Raw genomic sequence first — 22,437 nt, 5'->3', positions numbered from 1 at the left:
CATGGGACAGCATGTTTTTTTTTTATTTAATTTTATTCAAAAATTAAACTCATGATTAATCTAAATCTTATACCTTTAAATCAAAATATCAAAATATAATCTAAATCTTTTACTTTTTTCCACCCACTAGTTAGGACTCCCCCAATCACACATTACCACCAGCGCTAGGAGAGCGAAGGCTAGCATAGGCTTCCTCCAAGACGCGCTCAGAGGAAAGCACCAACCGCAAGATCTGCTACGTCAGCTAAGAGATGCCTGTGCTGACTAGCATTGTGTTGGGGCCATCCTACCCACCCAGACAGAGCGAGGTCAATTGTGCTCTCCTGGACTCCAAGCCATGAATGGCTGTAGCATCACCAGGGACCGACCTCACAATCTCCTTATGATAGGGCCAAAGCTTAGACCTTCACTTTAAAGGAAATCAAAACATCTTCTTCCCATTCCACCTTAAATGGTGCCCAGTTACATGCTGGCACTTCAGGCATTGTTATAATAACTGCAGCACCATTTAAGATGGAATGGAAACATTCGAACAAGAAACTGGCGAATAGGAAGCCAACTTTAGCCCTGTGTTAAAACACAGGCTGGATAGTTTGACAGTCTAAATGTCCTCATCAGAAAATGTTATCAGGATTAAAGAATAATTAGGATTTTCTGAATCAGCCTAAATCAGGGGGAAAGTAGTAATATTAACCTGAATCTGTACTGAATTAAAATTTGGTAGCATAGCACAAATCGCTAACTGCTAGAAAGCCTAAGTTTGAATGTGTTGTTAGCTGTCCTGATAACCAGCGCAACTAATTTTGTATTGCTTATGGTTGTTAATATTTTCAGCTGTAAGGAGATGAGCAGCCTTTTCACAGCATTCATTTTGCATCTTTTCACATCTTTTCATGTCATATCTTTGTTTTTTGCATCAAATTAGTAGAAGTAGAATCAATGAGTATCAATAAGTATCTGTATCGACATGCAGTATCAAGTATCAATATCTGTATCATTAAAATCCTCACGATACCCAGTCCTAGGTTTTACTCTCCTAGCTTGGTAGGTCCGAATGCTAGTGGGCATTAGCAGTGACAAAATTGAATAAAAATAAAATAAGTTGGCCAAAATCGTTCTTAATATGACAGATAATTATCACAGTTCTTGCAGGATACTGTGGCTCATAATAAAAGATGGTTTATGGAAATATGTTGACGACCCCTTTAAAAGACAGACTGGATGATTATTTCAATCTGCCATGAAAATCCCCATTAAACAAAACACTGGGCATATTTTCATGCGTGTCCCTGTCTCAGTATGCTGGGACCACTCTGTCCATCCTGTCACTAACTATTCTGTCCTCTTCACTTTTTCCATCTCTGGTGTCCTCAATGCATCTGAGCTTCAACCTTTTCCACTAAAACCTTGCTCAAACAAAGCGACTGTGATTACGCTTCTCCTGCTCGCCATGTTTATTCAGCGCTCTGATATTTACTTTGTGTTTTTCTCATTTTTAATCCGTTTATCCTTGTCATAGCCCTGAAGGAAAGAAAATCAATACCAGGATCAGGGTCAAAACAAACCCAACATCTGGGAGGGTAAACAGGCTAATAAATACGATAATCAGACGATCCTAAAATCATCCTCCTTTAAAGGCTTTGTTACTTTAATAAAAATAACAACTCAAGTAGAAAACAACTGACAGAGGCTAAAAGTGCCCTGGAGAACTGCAGAGGAACTTCTTAGTCCATCCAGTGTCTATCAGTACGTTGACCAACATCCATCCATTCTGTCAGGATGTTAGAATCTGTTAAAGTAGGGAAACTTTTTGCTTTTTCAGTATTAAAACAGAGAGATTTTGAAAACACTCATTTTACTTAGTAGAAGTGGCAAACAGCTGTATTTTAATAGATGATTTAGAAGTTAAGGATAATTAATGCTAGCTAGCTAACATGAAGTTAAAACAGAGTTGAGTCCTGGTGTGGGTGGGGTTGGTTACCACATTCATTTTGTTGTTGGTTGGCTCTTCTCATAAATATATATCGTATCTCCATTTTTGACATTTTTCAGTTTTTGACATAATTTGAAAATGCCTGTTGTCCTTTACATTGTGTGTAAATTTCATGATGAATGGACCAAAAGAAAAGGCACAAAATGACTTGTAAAAATGTTTGGTTCCATTGACTTACATTGAAAGTAAAGTAGGTTTTTTCCTTCTCCTGTAAAGTTTTCTTTTTGGAGATACAAGGTTTTCTTCTGACCACAGTGATATATTATTTTACATTATATGCTGCACACATCCCAATTAGCACCTAACTGAGGCAACTGGACTGCAGTACTGTTCTTTTAAAATGTGGTGATGGACGAATACTGAATACTGTCCTTAACACCTTAAATGGTCAGGGTCCACCGGTGGTAACATTGATAACATTGATTTATCAGTCTACTCAGGCTTTAGCAGAGCTCAGTAACACTGAGATTAATAGCTGATCATCACATTGATTTATCAGTCTACTCAGGCTTTAGCAGAGCTCAGTAACACTGAGATTAATAACTGATCATCACATTGATTTATCAGTCTACTCAGACTTTAGTAGAGCAATTTCTTTTTAGAATGTGTAAATATTCTAAACGTTTTCTAAAAATGCATAAAATAACTGTATTTTGAAAAATGCCTTTTCAAAATGTAAGGTGGACTGAATACAGATACTTCTGAAGATTTTCCACAAAGGGGCACCATTATTGTTAAATTGCCTATGGGCAGTAAGTCAGTAAGCCCCATTTCCTATTATTGTTCATTCATAAAACACATATTCCAGGCTGTCATCCCACACAGCAATCAAATTGCTAATGCTGCACAATAACCAACCAAACAACATCCTGCTATCTGAATGGATAAACATGTCACATTAGCTGGATGTAAATTCAGCTCTGTTCAACTTTCTTTAGTGCACCATGTCCGTCAACAGTGTACTGCCCATTGTGCACTGCTTGGCCTATTATGATGGACACAATGCTTCTCTCAGAAAATAAAAACTAGATAGCGGTGCGTTGGTGCGCTGGACCAATGTAAATCTAACGTTACACTTTCTACTAATTATTTTTTTTAGACATGAGAGGTGTGAGACGTGATGAGACTTGAAATAAAGATAGAGAGAAACAAAAGGAATATTTAAACTGGTGAGAAAAACTGATCTACATATACTGCCATGTTGACAATTGGATCCTAATGTAACATTCATCAGTTTGGTCCTTTTTCTGAACTGAAAAATTCAGAATGGAAAATTGATTTCCATATTATTGAGTAGAACAAATGTGGGGATGTTTGATCCTGCATTTGTATTCTATTACACGTTCACAGACATATAGGCCTCCATAACGTGAGGAGAATTTAATTGTCAAGTGAAACTTTTTTAGATGAGACAATTTAGCACTCTGACCAAAAACTCACATCATCACACATTTCACATGATCACACATTGATTCACATGTGATAACACAGTTTCATATTCATGTGAGATCCATGTGGCTTTTCTGTGATGGCAATGATGTTAATTTCAGCAAATAAACAGTGATAGTGCACTAGCATGTGCAGGCGTGTTCACTGTAAAGGGTGTGTTAACTTATTTTCACTTCAAAAAAAGTTATTTAATAACAAAACATGTTATTTGACCACAGGCATCCAAACTACTGCATACAACTGTATGTGCTATAGTGAGATAAACAAGTTGGCCAGCTAGTAATAAAACAAATAAACAAAAAAATGTAAGATAATAATGTATGCTTATATGCTGCAAGCTAATGCTGGCTGGCTAGCATGTGACTATTTAGGAATGCTACAGTACCTCATGAATATCACAAATCGATTCAGAATTATTTTTAAAAAATACACTGAATACACAACTGTAACCAGTGGATTGTTTACACAGCAGTGGAAAATTGACAATAGCAAGGACTCTTATGAGGGACTCTTATGAACTCTAAATAAAAGCTAACAGCACCCCTTGTGGAGAATCTTCAGCCTGCTAAATGTGAGTGAGTGAGTTAGTTAGTTAGTTAGTTAGTCAGTAAGTTAGTTTAAGCCAGGCCCAAGTATTGCTTTGAATCTAAAAGCAATAAACCAAGCTTTTTTATGTTTATATTTGAAAACAGCCTGAATATTTTGGTCAGAAAAGGTACACTTGATTGAATATTACTATAATCAATTACAATTGATTATAATATTCCAAAATCAATGCAATTGATTCTCCACCTTCAGTGGTACATGATATGAATTATGTCAGTTCTTATTTGCATTGCGGTGTTTCAGGCATGCTCAATTGAGTGGGCTGGATACTAACAGATCAACCTGTATCTCCTACTTTATGAAGAAGTAAACTAGTTTGACCTCACAGAGAAAGATTTTTAGATCATTTCATGGACCTGGCTTGTAACTCAGAATGTAAGTAAGTCAGTAAACCAGTAAGTCAGTAAAGTCAGTAAGTCAGTGAATCAATGAACCAGTAAGTAAACAAGTAAGTCAGTTTGTGAGTAAATCAGTGAGTCTATGAATCAGTAAGGTAGCAAGCCAGTCAGTCAGTAAGTGATCAAGTAAGCACGTAAGTCAGTAACTCATTCACATTTAGCAGGCTGAAGATTCTCCACAAGGGGGTGGTGCTTCCTAAAAGTGGTGCTTTGCATCAATGACACTGTGTGTCCTTGTTTTTGGATAATACAAGCAGCAATACTGAAACCTAAATAGTTTCAAAGCAAATCAGATTGACCATCGAGCTTTACGTCACATGAACCAGAGAAACTGTTAAACTTTTCCTGTACAGATCCTTAAACGTATTCCAGTCATTCCACACAGAGACCAAGCTGTTAATGCTGCCCCTAAATCTGACCCTACAGTCTGTCACTGTGTGAAATCTGGCCAGTACTGAGGCTTTGGGAATTGCATGTGTGTACATTTACAATCTGACCATACTAGTGCCCGGTATTGGCAACTATTTGAGTGCCCATGCTAGCTGGGATGAGTGCCAATGTGCGATCAGCTAGCATCAGGAGTCCATCTGTTCCACAGACCCGGGGTTAAACTGACAGAGAGGGAGGAAGTGGCAGAATGAGAGAGAAAGGGGGGAGAGGAGCGATTGGCCAGCTAGCCATAATATTAAGGCACTGGACTATGAGTAGTGATTAGAGTGGTGTATACAAATACCTGAATATCTGAGAAATATGAATACAATAAGGTTTTTGTAAACTGTAAGCTCAAATAAGTTTATATAACTTAAAATTTTGAGGTAACCTGTTGGAATTGGTGAATAAACCAACAAGTTTAAGTTCAATGTACTTAAGATATATATGTGTGTGTGTGTGTGTGTGTGTTTATATATATATAAATATAAACACATGTCTGTGCAACTTTATGAGTTAGTCAAACATAAAATCCCAATTTAATTACACATTTCCATAGGTAATTCACTTTTTATGGTTAAGTGATATTGACCAATTTGACAAACACTGAAGGGTTAAGCATTGGTGTGAACATGGTCACCTGCCAGAACAGGTCCACTCTCAGCAGCAGAGAGAACAACAACTCGCCCTTTTAGCCAACAGCACAAGGTCAGGCTCCTGAGTAAAGAACGTATACACGCTCGCCTGAGGAAAGGTAGCCTGGGTGGAATGAAAACACGTTGATGGTGAGCAAAACAAACAGAAACACCCAGTATGCAAACAGATGAGCCAGGAGTCAATGGGAAAGCATTACCCAACAAGAACACTCATTCTTCCATCATCTGCTAAACTGCAAATTCATTCATTCATTCATCATCTGTTCATTTCAAAGAAATCTGCAGGGACATTTTTCCACTCCTCCAAAGTTCAGTCTTAGAAGTTGGTTGCATTTTCTGCTTCTTACAATCCAAGTAATCCCAAACACATTCAATGATGTGGAGGTCTGGACTCTGGGGTGGTCAGTCTATTGTTCTGAGAACACCAGCAGCTTCTTTGTTTGAGCGGTACAACGTCTCAGTGGTGTGCTTGGGCCGTTATCTTGCTGTAGAATAAATTTCTTTCCAAACCCACATTTTCCAGAGGGTTTCGCACGATTAATTCAAATTTCTTTGTGCTTCTCAGCATTAATGATCAAACCAAATGACCAACTCTGAATGTTTGGTGATCCTCAAGGGTGCATCGAGAGGGAAGCCAGCCTAGTTACAGGCTATAGTTAGTTATAATAGGCTTAACTGAAAGTTAATACCGTTAAGTAAGTATATGTAAGTTCAGTCTTAGAAGTTGGTTGGACTTTCTGCTTCGGTCCAAGTAACACTTTTAAACTCATCAGTTCATAAAACCTCCACATCTCAAATATTTAGCTTTACTGTTTCTTTACTGTTTTCTTTTCTCAGTAAGAGCTTCTTGTCAGCTACACATCCTTTTAGACTCATAGTGCTGAGTTGTCTTCTCACAGTGGAAGGATGGACAGAAACACTGTCAGATCTGAAGCAACAGTGGAGCTTGATTTTCATTTCCTTATGCAAGTTTTTTTCTGAAATCTAATCTCCTCAGAAAAATCTCCTCAATAACTTTTACTTAATAGCTGGAAATTAAAGAAATGAAGGGCAGCCTCTGACCTTTGCACAACACTGCACACTCTGTTTGTAAGCATAGACCTGAATGCCTTCCTGTTATTCAATGTTATTAAATATTGTTATTATGTCCTGTTATTTAACTGTTTAACCCCAGAAACTATAAAAGTAACTTATTTTACCTTAAAAAACAGCAACTTGTTTGTTTTCAGATTTCAGTCCTAACTCAAACTCTGTGTATGTTAACAAGAGATATTAGTATCTGAAGCCTGAATAGGACTTTACTCCATTAACTGAACAATAACATCCTCAGACTATGCTACATATCACAGATGCTCACAAGTCTCAAGTCTTAAGCTGATTTTAGACCAGAAGTGATGCAGCATGCATAGAAAGCTGGACGTCCTCCGCAACATGTGCTATTTCATACAGGACATACTCCTTCATACTCTTTTTATTGTTTAAATGAACGTTACATTGATGACGTTCTGTCTTTATTGTAAATGACAGGCACAGCTGTTTAAATAGCAGAAGACTGTTCGAAAAAGATAAGCAATAAAAACATGACTTGCTGCCGTGACTGTTGATCTATGTTCTATATAGCTATACAATCATTCTACTACAGTGATTATAGATCAACTGAGAGTCATTGCTCTTTATTTGTTGCTGAGGAGGAGCAAAAGATGGAGAGATGCAACATTAACCTACACAGAGAGGCACAAAGGGGATTCACACCTTATCATATCATATATCACCTTATCATAAAGTTAAAACTAGATTTGTCAATGTATTTATCAGCCTAGATTGTTCTTTTTATTGTTTCTGCCTAGAAACTGCTAGAATGCTGTGCATGGCAGGCCTCAAAAATAAACCCAAAGCATACTTTTGTGTTTTATGTGTGAGTGGACGCGTGATGCACATGGCCGATGTGGAAGGCTACATTGATTTGTAGGACTATATTAACATAGGAGCATATTGCGTTTGGCACATCATGCACAGCGGTTACCACATCTGGTGTAAAAAGGGCTTTAAATTGTGAATTTGGCTCAAAATTTTCTTTGCAATTAACAATGTACTCCAATGCATTTGGTCTGAAATGGTGTTTCCACATTGGAAACGAGGTGCTGGTGAAGGCAGGGTTGGTGGGTGTGGTTAATGTAGTCCAGGGGGAGGAGCTACTTTGCTAAAAATGGGAAGAAAATCAGAACAGCCTATTACCTGTCTTTTTAAAAGGAAAACACACAGAAACTTTTTACGTTTAATGATTTCTTGAAGATTTGTTTACTTTGTCTGCTTTAATGAGCTATAAATTGGTTAAATGGTCTCAAACAGCTCATCTTTGTTTGTTTTCCCATGTAGTGTACAGCAGCTTTCACATAAACACACATTGCTCTTTACACTGAAAAAGCAAAATCAATGCAGGAAGATGATGGAACCCCTTTAGGAACAGGACACACAGTACAGTGACACTTGAATTCTACACAGCCGAAAAGCAGCAAAATCTAACAGCCCCCAGCAACAGAGCCCGTCTCAAAAGATGAAAGACAGAGAGAGAGACTGTGTACTCACTCACCTCACTGACTGATAATACTGTATTAATGTTTCTGTATGCATGATTGCATATTCCTGTGCAAGTTGGTGTGTGGAGTGTTTAACCCTTAGAGCCTTAGTATCACAGTACATACACATAATTCATAACAATTCTCTATTAATGAAATCAATTATAATAAAAGTTAATAATTACATAGCTGATACTGATAACACTGCTAATAAATAATACAACATGATGTATTAAGTTATTCATTGTGAGCATACAAGCAATTCATAGTCATAATGAATAACTTAGTTGTACACTAAAGTCTCAAAATGAATTTTGCTGATTTTCTAAGTGAAAAGAAATGAAAATATTCTCACTTAAAACTCACTTAAAAATAACAATTTTTGCAAATTTTAATGCACAATTTCTATTTATTTGCTGAGTTTGACATACTGGAAAACAAAATATAAAATGGAGGTGCTATAACTTTTGCACAGGCTACATTTTATGTTTTATTTTGTCCTCAATATGTTAAATTTATCAAATGCACACTAATAGTGCATTAAAAGGTGCTCTGAGGATGTGTACTTATCTTCACAACAACAAAAACCATGGAATTTGATGAGGGGTGCCCAAACTTTTGCACAAAATTATATAGGGTACCTTTTTGAAAATTAAAGCTCATTAGAGTCTGATAACCCTGATGTAATTCGAACATAAGTGTAATTTGTTACATAATTAACTTAATAACATGTAGTAACTATGTAGTTAACTGTGTAATTATGTAGTTACATTTGTATAGTACAGAAAAACTGTAAAGTAATAACTGTAGACTTTAATAAGGGTTAAAATGACTATGTCAGTGCAGTTTGCTTGTGTGGAGCTTGCATACATGATTTTGCATGTCTTACCCACTAGGTCCCACTCGCCGTTGGGGATGTAAGTAGAAATGTCCACTTCCTGCATCTGCAGGTCCAGCAGCCAGCCGTTATATGTCCAGGAGCCAAACTTCAGGTCACATTTCTGCACATCGAAGGGGAACCAGCGCACATCTATATAACAGGTGCTCTTTAGGATACCTGTCAGAACAGCACGCACACATAATTCAGGAGGAGCAGAACTGCATGTTCACTCAGCTGCCAGTTCATTAGCATAAGGATTTATTTCATTTTCAGTCAAAACAGTCATTAAATACAAATGATTCATTTTACAGGAGATGCTTCTGATAATCCATTTGCAAAAGGAAGGGGACAGTCAAGGAAAATAAAGGATAAAACAAGACTGTCCAAAACTGGAGTACAGAATTATTTAAAGCTACAGAGAAAATGGGACTCCTGACAACCACCTGCAAGACCTGTTAGACCACCAAAACTGTCCCCATCAGATAACCTAACAGACTGGGTATAATACATATGGGACATATGTAAGTTCTTATATCATTGTTTAAAAATAAATTTGTGGAAAGTGGGGAGAGAGAGAGAGAGAGAGAGTGAGAGAGAGAGAGTTACCTGGTGGTATATACTGGCATGTTCCTGAAGCATTCACCAGGACATTAGTGTGAAAAGTAGCATCAAACCGTTCGTCAGCACTGAGTAGGAGAAAAAGACAAGATTCATAAAATTCATGCATTAACTAACAAATAGTTGGGTCCCAAAATATATCTCTTATAACTGTGCAGTTACACTTTAACAATACATGCAACAACAGTGTAACTACGGGTGATTTATTCAGTGATTTACTAATTACACACTGGCTGTTACAGTCAGAAAAGTCTTGTTGGAAAAAGAGCAGTTTACACAAATGCAATTACCCTCACCCTATTACACGTGTAATTACATAAGAAAAAAATATGCTGTCAATACTATACTACACTATACAACTTACATAAGTTGTACTATTGTAACTCATCTGTAATATATATGTGTATGGATGTAGGGATGGATTGATACCAATACTGGTATTGGGTATCGATCTGCTACTGTGCTCATTTACTTGTACTTGTACTCATAAAAGTGAACCATTACCACCTGATACCATGTGATGTAAACTTGGCATACGCTGCCACGCTATAATGACTCAAGCTGGCAGTGCGCCTTGAGAGATTTCCTCCAGGCATACAGTGTGCGGCCATATTTAGGCCATTTTTAAGCACATACAAACATAACCACAACCACTTCCCCAATATAGATGGAGACACATGAACTAACAAAACAAAGCAAAAAAAGTCCAGAATTTGCTACCAAAGTCTGAATAGTATTACAGAGAATTCTGCAGAGGCTGTGCTTCACATAGCATGTCAACCAGACCGAGTGTTTTCACACAGTGTGAGTTTATACATTGTAAGCTTTGTCCGGACAAATGTACAGTGTGAGTCACCAAAGGGCGAGATATCTGAAAATGCACAGTGTATGTCTGGCTTTAGAGGACAAACAGCCAAACAAAAGACTTCAACAAGACGTAAAACGTGTCACTGTGCTACAGAGACTGTTGTTGAAAGATGCAAATGGGGATCAAAACTATGAAACACACTTTACTTACAGCTGTACAGCAGCACTTTTCTGATTTCGAACAAAGCCAATTCTTCTCCACTGCAACACTACTTGATCCAAGGTATCTAAAGTAGCATAGCTAGCTAATGCACATCATTTAGCATCAGCTAGATTTTAATAATTTAGCTGTTAAGGTACATTGCACACATTTACACAAGCAACTACTTAATTCTAAGTTGGTTACTCAGTATAACATCAGAACTGTTATTAGCAAGTGCTAAAAAAACATGTACTCGTACTTAGTCTGGAAAAAAACAGTACTGATGCACCCTTACATGAGTGTACACAGTTAAGTCTGTCTTCCTCCCAGAAATTTAATTGCACATTCCATTCTTTGCTAAATCACGGAAGTGATATTTCTTCTCTTTATCATTTGAGTCAGAACATTTGCAAAGCATTTAACATTTTACAACATTCCCAAAACAAGGAAATGATGCCATCGCCTTGGAGAAATGCGCTCAGTACAATCAGCCGTTGTAGTAACTCCAGTCCTGCGTGGCTGCATTATTCAACAGCCTGTTCATTATTAATCATACCTGCTAAGGCCGCATCAAGAATGAGATGAAATAAAGAAATAATGCAGGTGAGGTCACAGCAGAGACAGGGCCAGTAATATTAGCTCCAAGAGGCTGCATTATAAAAGCCCACAGTGACATTTAGCATCCATCACTGGTATGTAAGGAGAGGATATACATTTTAATCATGCTTATGTCAGACTTTTAATTTGAAACATCAGTCAGTCTGAGCCATGTGTGTAATATGAGTGCAATAGGCCTATAAATGCTGTAAAACGCATAAATCAAGTAGTATTCATGCTCATGTTGGCCCAACAAGCTTGCTGCCCATTGCAGAAGTGTATTAGCCTTTTTAGTGCTACTATGGCTTTCAGTATACAAAAACAGACATTTGTTGTTTTCCCCAAAGTCAGAGCTAAACATTCAAGCCAGTCATCATATTTATGTGGCGTCCACTGACTCTGTCTGTCTCTCTGCCCTCAGGACTCTAATACAAAGCAGGTTTGCTAGCAAGCTTGGCTAGTTTGTGGGTCTGAAAATACAGCACCAGAGTAAAGGTGGGCAATATGGCAAAGATATAACATCACAATACTTTAAAACATTTTAACACGATATTTCCAGTGGCGAACTATGACTAATGCTAATGGTGATTCACATGAATATTTTTAGGCTGTTCTAGATTCAAACACAGACATTGCAAGCTTTACTTGAAAGTTGTGACAGACACAGTATATATTTCACCTTGTAGCAGTGACTCTTTCAGTAGAGAGCTCTGGTATAGCTGCTGTTTTCTGTTTCTAATGCTGCCAGTCTTATTCTTATTGATGTTTTTCTCATGAAACTGGCCCCGCCCCATTGGAAATCAATGCATGATTGGTTGATTCCTCAGTCCCTTTGTAATTATGCTGACAGTTAATGTAATGCATTAGTGCTTCTTTTCAGCTCTAGAAGTCCCGACCAGTAGAAGAGCTCACTTGACTATATCTGCCTAGACACCACGACTCCACAACTTCCTGTGGGCATTTCAAGATTTTAACCCTTTTCTTTCTATCCATTAAAAATGAAACATGAGTAGTACTATAATACTTGCAGAGGTTAAATACAAAGATTCTGTTAATTTAAAATGAATTAAAATTACAGACATGCTTTTTTAGTTGCAAGGAATCATTAGCCCTTCTCTAAAGACCTAGAAGGTGTTGAGGTTTCCCCTCTGCTCTTCAGTGTGTGGCAGAAACATCCAGTGGGGTTCCCCATTGGAAATTTCATTTTCTGAGGTTTGATGAAGCTGGCTCAGACACAGTGCATCAGTAGCGCCTTCAAAAACTCTGAGTACAATCACAATTTGAATGATTCACATACTATTCAGCACTAAATCCAGTTAAGCAACACCATTTATTGCTCTGTTGGGCTTCCAGCATCACTGAGATTCGACTAGATTAAAACCTCTAACACCAAATCAAACTCTTAGAAGCCTTATTAAAACTCTTTGTTCAGTGTTCTAGAAGTATTACACTGAGTTTTCCTGTTCCACCTTAAATGGTGCCTGAGGTGCCAGAATGTAACTGCTGCACCATTTAAAGTGGATTGAGAAGAATCAAACAAGAAGCTGGTGAATGAGAAGCTGACTTCGGCCTCGTAAAAAGTAAAATGTTAAGATATATTTTACAAGAAACAGATCACCTTTGTGGAAAAGTATCCTGCTGGAGATGCAAGAAAAGCAGCTATAGCTGAGCTAAAGCTTAAAGCAGAGCGAAGTAAGTCTGCGTTTTCATTTATATTATATATTTTTAGCCTTTGCTAGGACATTAGCACATACAATGTAAAATGAACATGAAATGCTGTGGCTGCCAAGGTGGTTTGATTTTTGTTGAAAAGACAAAATGGCTCTTCTTAACATTTGGGTTGCCAACCCCTCACCCACACCTATACTGGAGTAAAGGTTAGTTCACTTGAACAGAGTTATGCATAGACGTTTAGCAGTCAGGTTCATAATGGTTGATGTTTTATATATAGTCACTGTGGTAGCAATGCTGAATCTCCACAATTCTGCTACCACCAAAGTCATCAAACTCATCATTTTCCAAAGCTAGAATAAGAATGACATGAAAGACAGAGCCAAAGTTAAAAACCCACCCTTCATTTATTGTATTTCCAGTCAAAATAGCCATTACATATGGTCATTTTTCAACATCAACAGAAAACATATATTTAACAGAAGCCTCAACAACTGAATATAATATTATTTATTTTCACTATTTAGTGTCTCCACTCGTTACCTTTATCTTAGCTTCCATTCTTTTCAGGAGTCTTGATTTCAGTTTTTCAAAGAAAAAAGTTCAGTCTTAGAAGTTGGTTGCATTTTCTGCTTCTCACAATCCAAGTAATCACATGATAACAATGAAATACTATTGATACTCAGTTCTCTACTTAAATAGGCCAACAATACGTAGGCCAGTCAAATCATGCATGCAAATGTGACCCAGATAGCTAAAGACACAACCATTTGCATATTTAATGCTAAAATACTGGTGAGTTTTATTCAGTAACACTTTGAGAAACAATCAACGTGAAGTATAACCCATTTTGTATTTCTTTTAAACCCAGTGTGATTAACACTGTATTATTACATTTTCTTGTGTCACTGTTAATATTCTCTTCAGAACACGCTGAACGAGGCCATTTTAAATGTTCAGTTTTTTTGATCAATTTAACATGTGAGAAGTTTTGTATTGATAAATTGATTGGATTCGAAAACCAGAGATAAATAATGTGTAATGGTTTAATTATTTTCTGTGTAGAATCCAATAAGCACTGGAAGATCTGTTTTGCAAGGGAAACACTATTTTACACATTTAAAGGCTGTAAAGTAGACAAAGGCAAAAAGGCTCACATCCATCTTTTGAAAGAGAATGGTCAGCTAAATCCGCTGTCCCTACCGCTGTCTCATCCCATTACGCTCTTTCTGGCTTTAAAGTCTGTGTGAGTCCTGCTCAAAGTCAGAGAGGTCAGGCTCCCATCAGCACATTCTGAGCCCAGCCTGGCCCCACTCACGCTCTACTGAAGCGGACCCACACTACGCCCCTGTTGCACACCACTGCCAAATACACAGTCCTGCATGCTCTTCTGCCAAAACTACATTTACCATACTGCTACTACTCTTTACTCCATTAAGATGGACACACCGCTTTTGATCAAATGTGGTAACTGAAAGTTGACGTCTAACCCCCGGTCAGGGCCTGTTGAAATAAACGGATCAAGCAACTGTATATTTCTGTTTCTGCTATGCTCAGAATAGTCTTATAGCAAAGGGGAACCCTCTGTGCCTTCTAGGCCTTCAGAGAAAGACTAATGACTTCCGTGAAATGAAAAAATGCATTTCTGTAATTCGGAAACAGTCACTGTAAAACTGCTATATTAAAAGTCAAAATAATGCTAAAATTCTATTTCATGTGCATTGCTGTGAGCTTAGCACTAGCATACTACTAGCTCCTAGAATCCCACAGGGGTGCTAGCAGAAATTAGCATTAGAGGTGTTTTTCTTTCCTCAATTTTCATGGTGTTTTGACATTTAAGGCCCAGACTGATGGCCTTGCACTAATAGTCATGGTTTGCCATAACAAATATTTAAAAATTAAAATAATAAAATAGTAAATAAGGGATGAATGATGTCATTGTGTCTTTGTCTGTCGTAATCATTTTACATTGCACTGAATAGGTTGCTGTCACAAATGTTCTTCACTTCATAAAACTCCTGACATGTTGGATCTCCTCAATGTTCACTGGCCCAAAGATAATTGCCCACAGAGCCAGTCATAGCTATGCTGGACATGATTTATACTCATATATCTGTGCTGATTACACTGTATTTCATCAAGGAGGCCTTATTTTAGACCAGAAGTTCACACAACATTTTCAAAACTGGTTCAACCATGTCATCTTATTTGTTATTAATTGCTATTGTCCTTTAGTGCTTACAGTTCAGAGAGCACAATGACCCCAGTTTTGGTTGTCCTAGTGGCTTTTACTTAGCTGTAAACTTTTGTTTAAGTCAAGTCAAGTCAAGTCAGCTTTATTGTCAATACTACAATATGTACAGGACATACAGAGTATTGAAATTGCGTTACTCTCAGACCCCACGGTGTAGCAATAACATTAAATAGACAGTAAACAGGAAAAGTGTGAATTAAATAGACACTAAATAAACACTAAACACTAATCGTAAAAATAAACACTAATTGCAGAAAAAAGAATTATAAAAAAATAATATACATATAAGAATTATTATAATTATTATAAGAATTATTATTAAGCCTATTATAACTAACTATAGCCTGTAATTAGGATAGCTTCATCCTGAAGGATCACCAAACATCGACAGTTGGTTGTTTGTTTTTGATTGAAGGCATCATTAATGCTGAAAAGTACAAAGAAGTTTGAATTAATGATGCAACATCGTCTGGAAAATGTTGGATTGGAAAGAAATTCATTCTACAACAAGATAACATCCCAAGCACACCGCTGAGAAGTTGTACTTCTCAAACAAGTCCAGACGTCAACATCACTAAGCTGTGTTTGGGATTATTTGGATCATGAGAAACAAAAAATGCAACCAACTTCTGTGACTGAACTTTGGAGGTGTGGAAAAATATCCCTGCAGATTTCTTTGGAAAACAACTTGTACTTGAAGGTCATTTTGATATGAAGGGTGGTCTCTACACACATAAAAACAAAGGTGCCGAAATGGGTTCTATGGTTCAATGCCATGGAACCACCACTTTTGGAACCACTCGGTTGATGATTCTTTAAAGGAGATGTGCTTGTGAGAAGTCACATAATGTAAAGGCTCTATCAAATGTTCATAAAGAACCGTTCATTTAGGCCAGGAACCTTTTAGGAACCTTTATTCCCAAACTTGTGAGCAAGCCAGCAGTAAAATGAATGCATATTTAGCATTCAGTGATGCTCCTCCATTCAGCATGTTAATGTCTTCAACCCTTGCCATGCTTCATAACAAGGCATTTCAGCAAAAAATGAAGATGTTCTGGAGGTTAATCCACTTTTGACTTCAGACAGATTGAGTCAGCACATCGTGAAACTTTCCTACGTGTTTAATAACAGCGTCTCCCGAAGGTGCCATCCTTTAGCTAACGTGCGCGGCCAAGAGCAGCATGGTAATTGAGCTGAGTGATGCGGGTGGCCATTAGAAGTATTTTACAGCACTTGTTTTGTGATGTTTTATAAAGACAGATGGAAGACGAGATGCTCTAAAAGCCCCCTTACATCATTTCCTCCGATCAGGAAGCATGAGGGTCTGATGTGGTTTTAGGAAAAGCCTGGCGCCATGACGACAGGGAACATAAGGGATTTGCATAATATGGATTTATGAGGTGTGGCCAATCAGAAGGAAATTACTGCTTTCAATCAGCCTCCAACACAAAGGTAAGTACTCTATAACCTCCATTTCTCTCTCGCTCTCACGCGCTCGCTCACTTTTCTCTCTCTCCATGACTTCTCAAATCACCTTTTCAGTTGTCCATGACAAATGCAGCATAATTAAAAGCATATTAAAATGCACGGGGCAAATGACGGATGGTGTTTGGGAAGTTATTTAAACAGTCTTTCAAACATGATGCATCCATCTACAGCACCCAGTCTGAATGCTGATATACGGCCTTTGCCAACAATATTTGAATTAAAGTGTTTTGAGATGCACAACCTGCACTTAGGAAAGAATAAATAAATATCAGAGTCATGTTGATGGCTTTAAATATATGGAATGAAAGCAAGGACGGGCAAGGACATCTTTCCTCCTCTCTGTTGGTTTTGTTTCCGTCTCTTCCCTTGCCAAGTCGTTTTGGCTGCTTAGCTTTCTCTTTCAAGCATAAATATCAATCCATGTTTATTCACTGCATGCAAGAGTTAGCTCTTAAAAGTCTAGCAATATCAATATTGTTTTGCTCAACTATTTAAGATTAAATTGTATAATTAAAACAATTACTCAATTACAAAGTGGCACCCATGGTAAACATGAGCAAAAAGGACTGGAAAAACATTTTTCCTCCTCAGGAATGGACTCCATAAGACCTCTGAAGGTACCCTGTAGTATCTGGCACCAAGATGTTAGCTGTAAGTTGTTAGGTGGAACCACTGTGGATCAAATTTCTTATTCTAGTACATGGACGTAGTTTGAGAGCTGGGGAATTTGGAAGCCAAGGCAACAACTCTTTCTCATGTTTCTCAAACCATGGTCTCAGATTAGACCAAAACAGAGTTTTTCTGGCAACAAACACCAGCGGTGAGTTTTGCATGGGCACAAAGATAGTCATGCAGACAAGTACTTTATCCCTACTGTGAAGTATGGTGGTGGATCTGTGATGTTGTGGGACTGTTTTTCTCCCAAAGGCCCTGGTAAATTTGTTTAAATACGTGAATATCATGGACAGGATATCATGGATATCTATCAAGTACCAGCAGATATTAAATCAGAACCTGACTGCCTCAGCTAGGAAGCTTAAACTGGGCTGTGGTTGGGTCTTCCAGCAGGATAATGATCCAAAACACACCTCAAAATCAATGATGGTTTACTGACCACAGAATCAAGGTTTTGGCATGACCATCCCAGTGCCCTGACCTAAACCCCATAGAAAACCTGTAAGATGAGCTGAAGAAGAGAGTCCACAGTATGGACCTCAGAATCTGAAGGATCTGGAGAGGTACTGTCTGGAGGAATGGTGTCAGATCCTTTGCCATGTGTACTCCAGTCACATCAGGCATTAAAGATAAAGTCTCAGAGCTGTTATCTTTGCAAGGGAGGCTGAGCTATATATTAAATGAAGAGGTGCCAACAATTGTGACACACTGATTTTTGCTATTTTGAGCTTTATTTAGGGAGGGCACTGTACATTTAGTCTACCTTCTGTATTCACAGTAAAATGATGGTAAAACAAATTCAAACCAGAACATGAAAATCCTCCTTGGTTTATTATAAGAATGATATTTTGTGAAACTCATTAGATGTTACCGTGTCAGTGTTTTCAATTCGAATGCGGCCGAGAAATGCATTCTTCATTTGTGAGAAATTGAAGGATGCAGCTGGTGTATCCTAGAAAACCTTCAGTCTCTCAGGATCCTTTCAAGCACAGCTTAAAGCAATTTGAAAAAAGGTAGAAACAGCCATGAGAGCCAAGAGGCACCACAGTTGGTAATGAAATGTAATGAAGTGTAAATTTTAATTCAACGTTTTTAAACATAAAATTTAAATGTGTTGCATTTCTTACGTCAGTAAGCTGTGACCCTACGGTACTGCCTGTTCAGACTGTCTCAAATGTGCAAGTAAACACTGAAGAAGAGCCTTCGTGTAGCAGTGCTAGGAAGATCTCTCCAACCTCGACTGCATCCTTAGTTTTGAGACATGGCTTGGACGTTTAGGGTAGCTATGGCTGTATCCCTTTATCAACAGCTCTGGTGCTATTGGTGATGAATGAAGAGGAGTCAAGGAGTAGAGAGAGTGAGTCGACTCCAGAAAACCCACTAAGTAGGGTGACTGAACAAGATGTGCTCCTGCATCCTCATGTGTACAATTCGAATGCTCCTTGAACTGAATGGGAAAGCCGGCCTATTCAAATATCAACTGTTTATTCATAGCATTGAATTGCATCATTAAGAAGTCCATGTCGCCATGTTGGTAGGCGACCTGTGACTCTGACTGTGCTCTGATAGAGCTCGTCTCATCACCCGTTACTGCAGCTACAGCCCTGCAGGTGGCTGAAGACCAAAACCAGAATAGCAAAATAGATCAGAATGACCACAAAAACATGAAAAGATATGTGGACATTTTAGATGCAGCCTCCAGAAAATGCTACAAGAAGAAGACTGGCTAGAGTGGTGGACTGAATCCATATAGCCTGCATATCTCCAGAGTTCAGAACATGTTATAATCCACAAGATTTTACAAAAACTAATAAAAGTGGCTACTAAAGTTGCCAAAGCTTGTAAATAGTAAAGTCATACACATATATAAAGCTGAACTTAGCTTCTTATTCTCCAGCTTCTAATTTAAATGTTCTGTTCCACTTTAATTGGTGCTGCAGTTACATTGAGGTGCCTTAAATGTGGAACAAATTATGAAAGTTGGCGAATACAAAGCAACATCAGCTTACCTCCGTAAATGAATTAATACACCTCCATAAATGCATTAATTCACCTCAATAAATGAATCCTTAATCAACAAATACCTTAAACTTTCCTGTGGACATGTTTAATGAGCAGTTCTGTACTTTACCTACACTAATGAGTGCATCTCTAATGGTACATACGCTACTTTTACACACTATTTAGTGTGCTAGTATGTGGTTTGGGACGGGGAGCTAGTAGCACAGCGGGAAATCTCAGTCATTTAGATTTCAGCTTTCATTTATTATCACTACAGCAACAAATCAAATAAAATCAAGGTAATACACTCAAATATATTAGTGAAAATGCTTTAAAAAAACATGGTTTACTGCCTTTGCTGGATTGATTATGGCTTTAACTCATTACAAACTGCCACAGCACTGCTGAATGAACCTGTTGTTGCCTACCAAAATGGTGGCAGCATGATTGTGACATCTTCAGAATACTATCAATCAGAAATTGAATTAACTTTTTTTAACTTGAGCACTGCCTAAAATGCATGTATTTGTTGCTTAATGGTCAATCAGTTAATCATTAATCATCCCTACAGCAGACGGAGCATGGATCAACCAATTGAAACTCTAGCATTAGCAATTTGACAGAACTCTTTTGCTTGTCTCAATGAGCCACGTGTGATGTAGAATGACATCATGCTGTTCTTATCGCTGGCAATATGTGTAACTTCCAAAGGTTATGAGGGCAGAGAGAAAGAGAGAGAGGGAGAGAGGAAGAGAGACATTAGCATAGAGTGTAGGGGAGAAGAGTCTATCTCAAAGTTCTCCTTTAATAATACATTAGGCCACATCTGTCTCTTGCCTAAACGACAAAACGCTACAACAGACTTAAAATGACAGCTACGCTCTCGAGTCACAACACAGTTAAAACTACAGCTACACCCTGCACTGCAGAGGCAGCACTGACAATACAACTGAACAGAACACACAGACGTACATGTGATAAACAGGCTCACACAGAGATGATCAGCACTCACAAGTTCAGGTCTTTGCTTCTCTAATATTACTGGCTCAGCTCATCAAAGGCTTGATTAGTTGAAGAGTTCATGAGAATATGTGTAAGCCTACAATAATACTATACCTCCATAACATGCTTAATCCATAGCTAATTTAAAAATAGCACACGTTCTTAACAGCCCCACTCAATACAGTGTGCTTCACCTAATCCCTGCTGCAAAAGCTCATGAGTTAACATGCATGAAAATAATACCAAATTTGATACACACTTCTCTTTTTGAATCAAATGCATCCCAGACAGCTTACTGTGGTGCTTGTCCTGACCCACCAAGACATGCAAACAGGCTTGTTTAGTTTATTTACCCTGCAGTGACTAAGGTAACCAAAAAAGGTAGATTTATTTGTAATTTGGTCAGCTTGTCTGTTAAAATAAACCGGCTAGAGTTAGACTGAAATAACTCACTCTGGTAATCCCAGCTGAGATATGTTGATCTCTGAAGCACAAGGTGGATATTTCTAATAAAATGGCCAGTGAGTAGAAGCACGGGGAAGGTGTTTCTAATAAAGTGGCCAGTGAGTGGAGTCACAAGGTGGGTGTTTCTAATAAAGTGGCCAGTGAGTAGAAGCACAGGGTAGGTGTTTCTAATAAAGTGGCCAGTGAGTGGAATCACAAGGTGGGTGTTTCCAATAAAGTGGCCAGTGAGTAGAAGCACGGGGTAGGTGTTTCTAATAAAGTGGCCAGTGAGTAGAAATCCAAAATGGGTGTTTCTAATAAAGTGGCCAGATAGTGGAAGTACAAGGTAGGTGTTTCCAATAAAGTGGCCCATGAGTGGACATACAACGTAAGTGTTTCTAAAAAGTGGCCAGTGAGTGGAAGCAAAATGTGGGTGTTTCTAATAAAGTGGCCAGTTAGTGGAAGTACAAGGCGGGTGTTTCTAATAAAGTGGCCAGTGAGTAGAAGCACAAGGTGGGTGTTTTTAATATAGTGGCCAGTGAGTGGAAGTGCAACGCTAGTGTTACATATAGATGTAATATAATCAAAAATGCAGAACAATTACTCTTTAATTAGACTGCATATTATAGCTCACAGTAGGAAGGGTTTGCTGAGGACAAAAACAATGTTAAACAGTGAATCTTCCTGCTGATAATGCTAATGCTAATGGGTATCACAATCAGATTTGCATAATTTAGATTAAGGGGGACATTTAAATGGGCAATTCAAATTCACATTCCTCCGGCGAGTTCTGTTTTATTTTAAAATATTCAAAACCACTGATACCATGTTGCCCTGCTCCACAGAGGCCTAGTTAGAGTGTGTATGTGTTGTACAGGGAAAGACACTTAAGAGAAGCTGACATCATGCTCTGTCTCTCTCTCCTCTCGTGTCTTTCATCCCTTTCTTCTCTCACGACTCAAAGTCACATGTCCTCTTGTCATACTGGGCTCATCTTACCAGAGTTTCATACAGATGACATCAGTGATACTTCAGTAGTGGGAGAACAGTCATCTAAGCGGCTATGTGTCCTGGCATGGGAGGGAGGTTCTAGGCATCCTTGTTAAAACTCCTTTAAAGAGTCATAATTCTACATTTTTTGTGCATTTTAATTTTTACAGTGACATCCTCTTATGCTGTTTGTACAGTTTTATATACTAAACCCATTGGAATTCATTAAGGTTAGCATTGTGTTAGATGCACTTTGAAAAGACGTGGTGGTTCTTTAAATGTCTTGGAGCACGTGCTAGCCTTCACCCTCCCTATTGATAGCATCATATGATGGAGGAGGTCTAACTAGTGGCTGGACAACTAAAAAACTGGGTAAAACAAGGAAAGTTTCTCTTTAAAATGAAATTATATGTGCCATAATATTCCTCACACGTCTGTAACATATATAACTTTGATTCAAGCACTTTCAAACCATTAATATTAATGCATACTATATTACAAATGCATCATAAGGGCCTTTTTGATATTCAGCTTGAATGCTTCTCGTCCCTCATGTCTTATATATGTTTGCAGTTCCAGCGGATTATAAATGTATTTAGTCTTTTCAGAGCTAAGCTCCTTCACACTTTAGCTCATAGCTCTTTTTCAAGCAATAAAAATAAGAAATCCTTTGTAGATTTCCTTAATTGTTTTTTTCCCCC

At 38.0% G+C, this 22,437-nt stretch overlaps 1 protein-coding gene across 1 annotated transcript in view; it reads right to left on the bottom strand.

The window, feature by feature from the left end:
- Window positions 1–22,437, bottom strand: part of chrna8 (cholinergic receptor, nicotinic, alpha 8) — a 90,963-nt gene that overhangs the window by 12,027 nt on the left and 56,499 nt on the right. The window contains exons 5-6 of the mRNA XM_036583764.1: window positions 9,594–9,673; window positions 8,997–9,164 (exon numbers count right to left, since the gene is read on the bottom strand). Of these exons, the coding sequence (XP_036439657.1) occupies window positions 8,997–9,164; window positions 9,594–9,673 (248 nt within the window). The remainder of the gene's footprint in view (window positions 1–8,996; window positions 9,165–9,593; window positions 9,674–22,437) is intronic.

The sequence above is a fragment of the Colossoma macropomum genome, unplaced genomic scaffold, assembly GCF_904425465.1.
Source record: "Colossoma macropomum unplaced genomic scaffold, Colossoma_macropomum, whole genome shotgun sequence".
Taxonomy (NCBI): domain Eukaryota; kingdom Metazoa; phylum Chordata; class Actinopteri; order Characiformes; family Serrasalmidae; genus Colossoma; species Colossoma macropomum.
The sequence above is the reverse complement of the archived record's forward strand: the minus strand, read 5'-3'. Positions and strand labels throughout refer to the sequence as shown.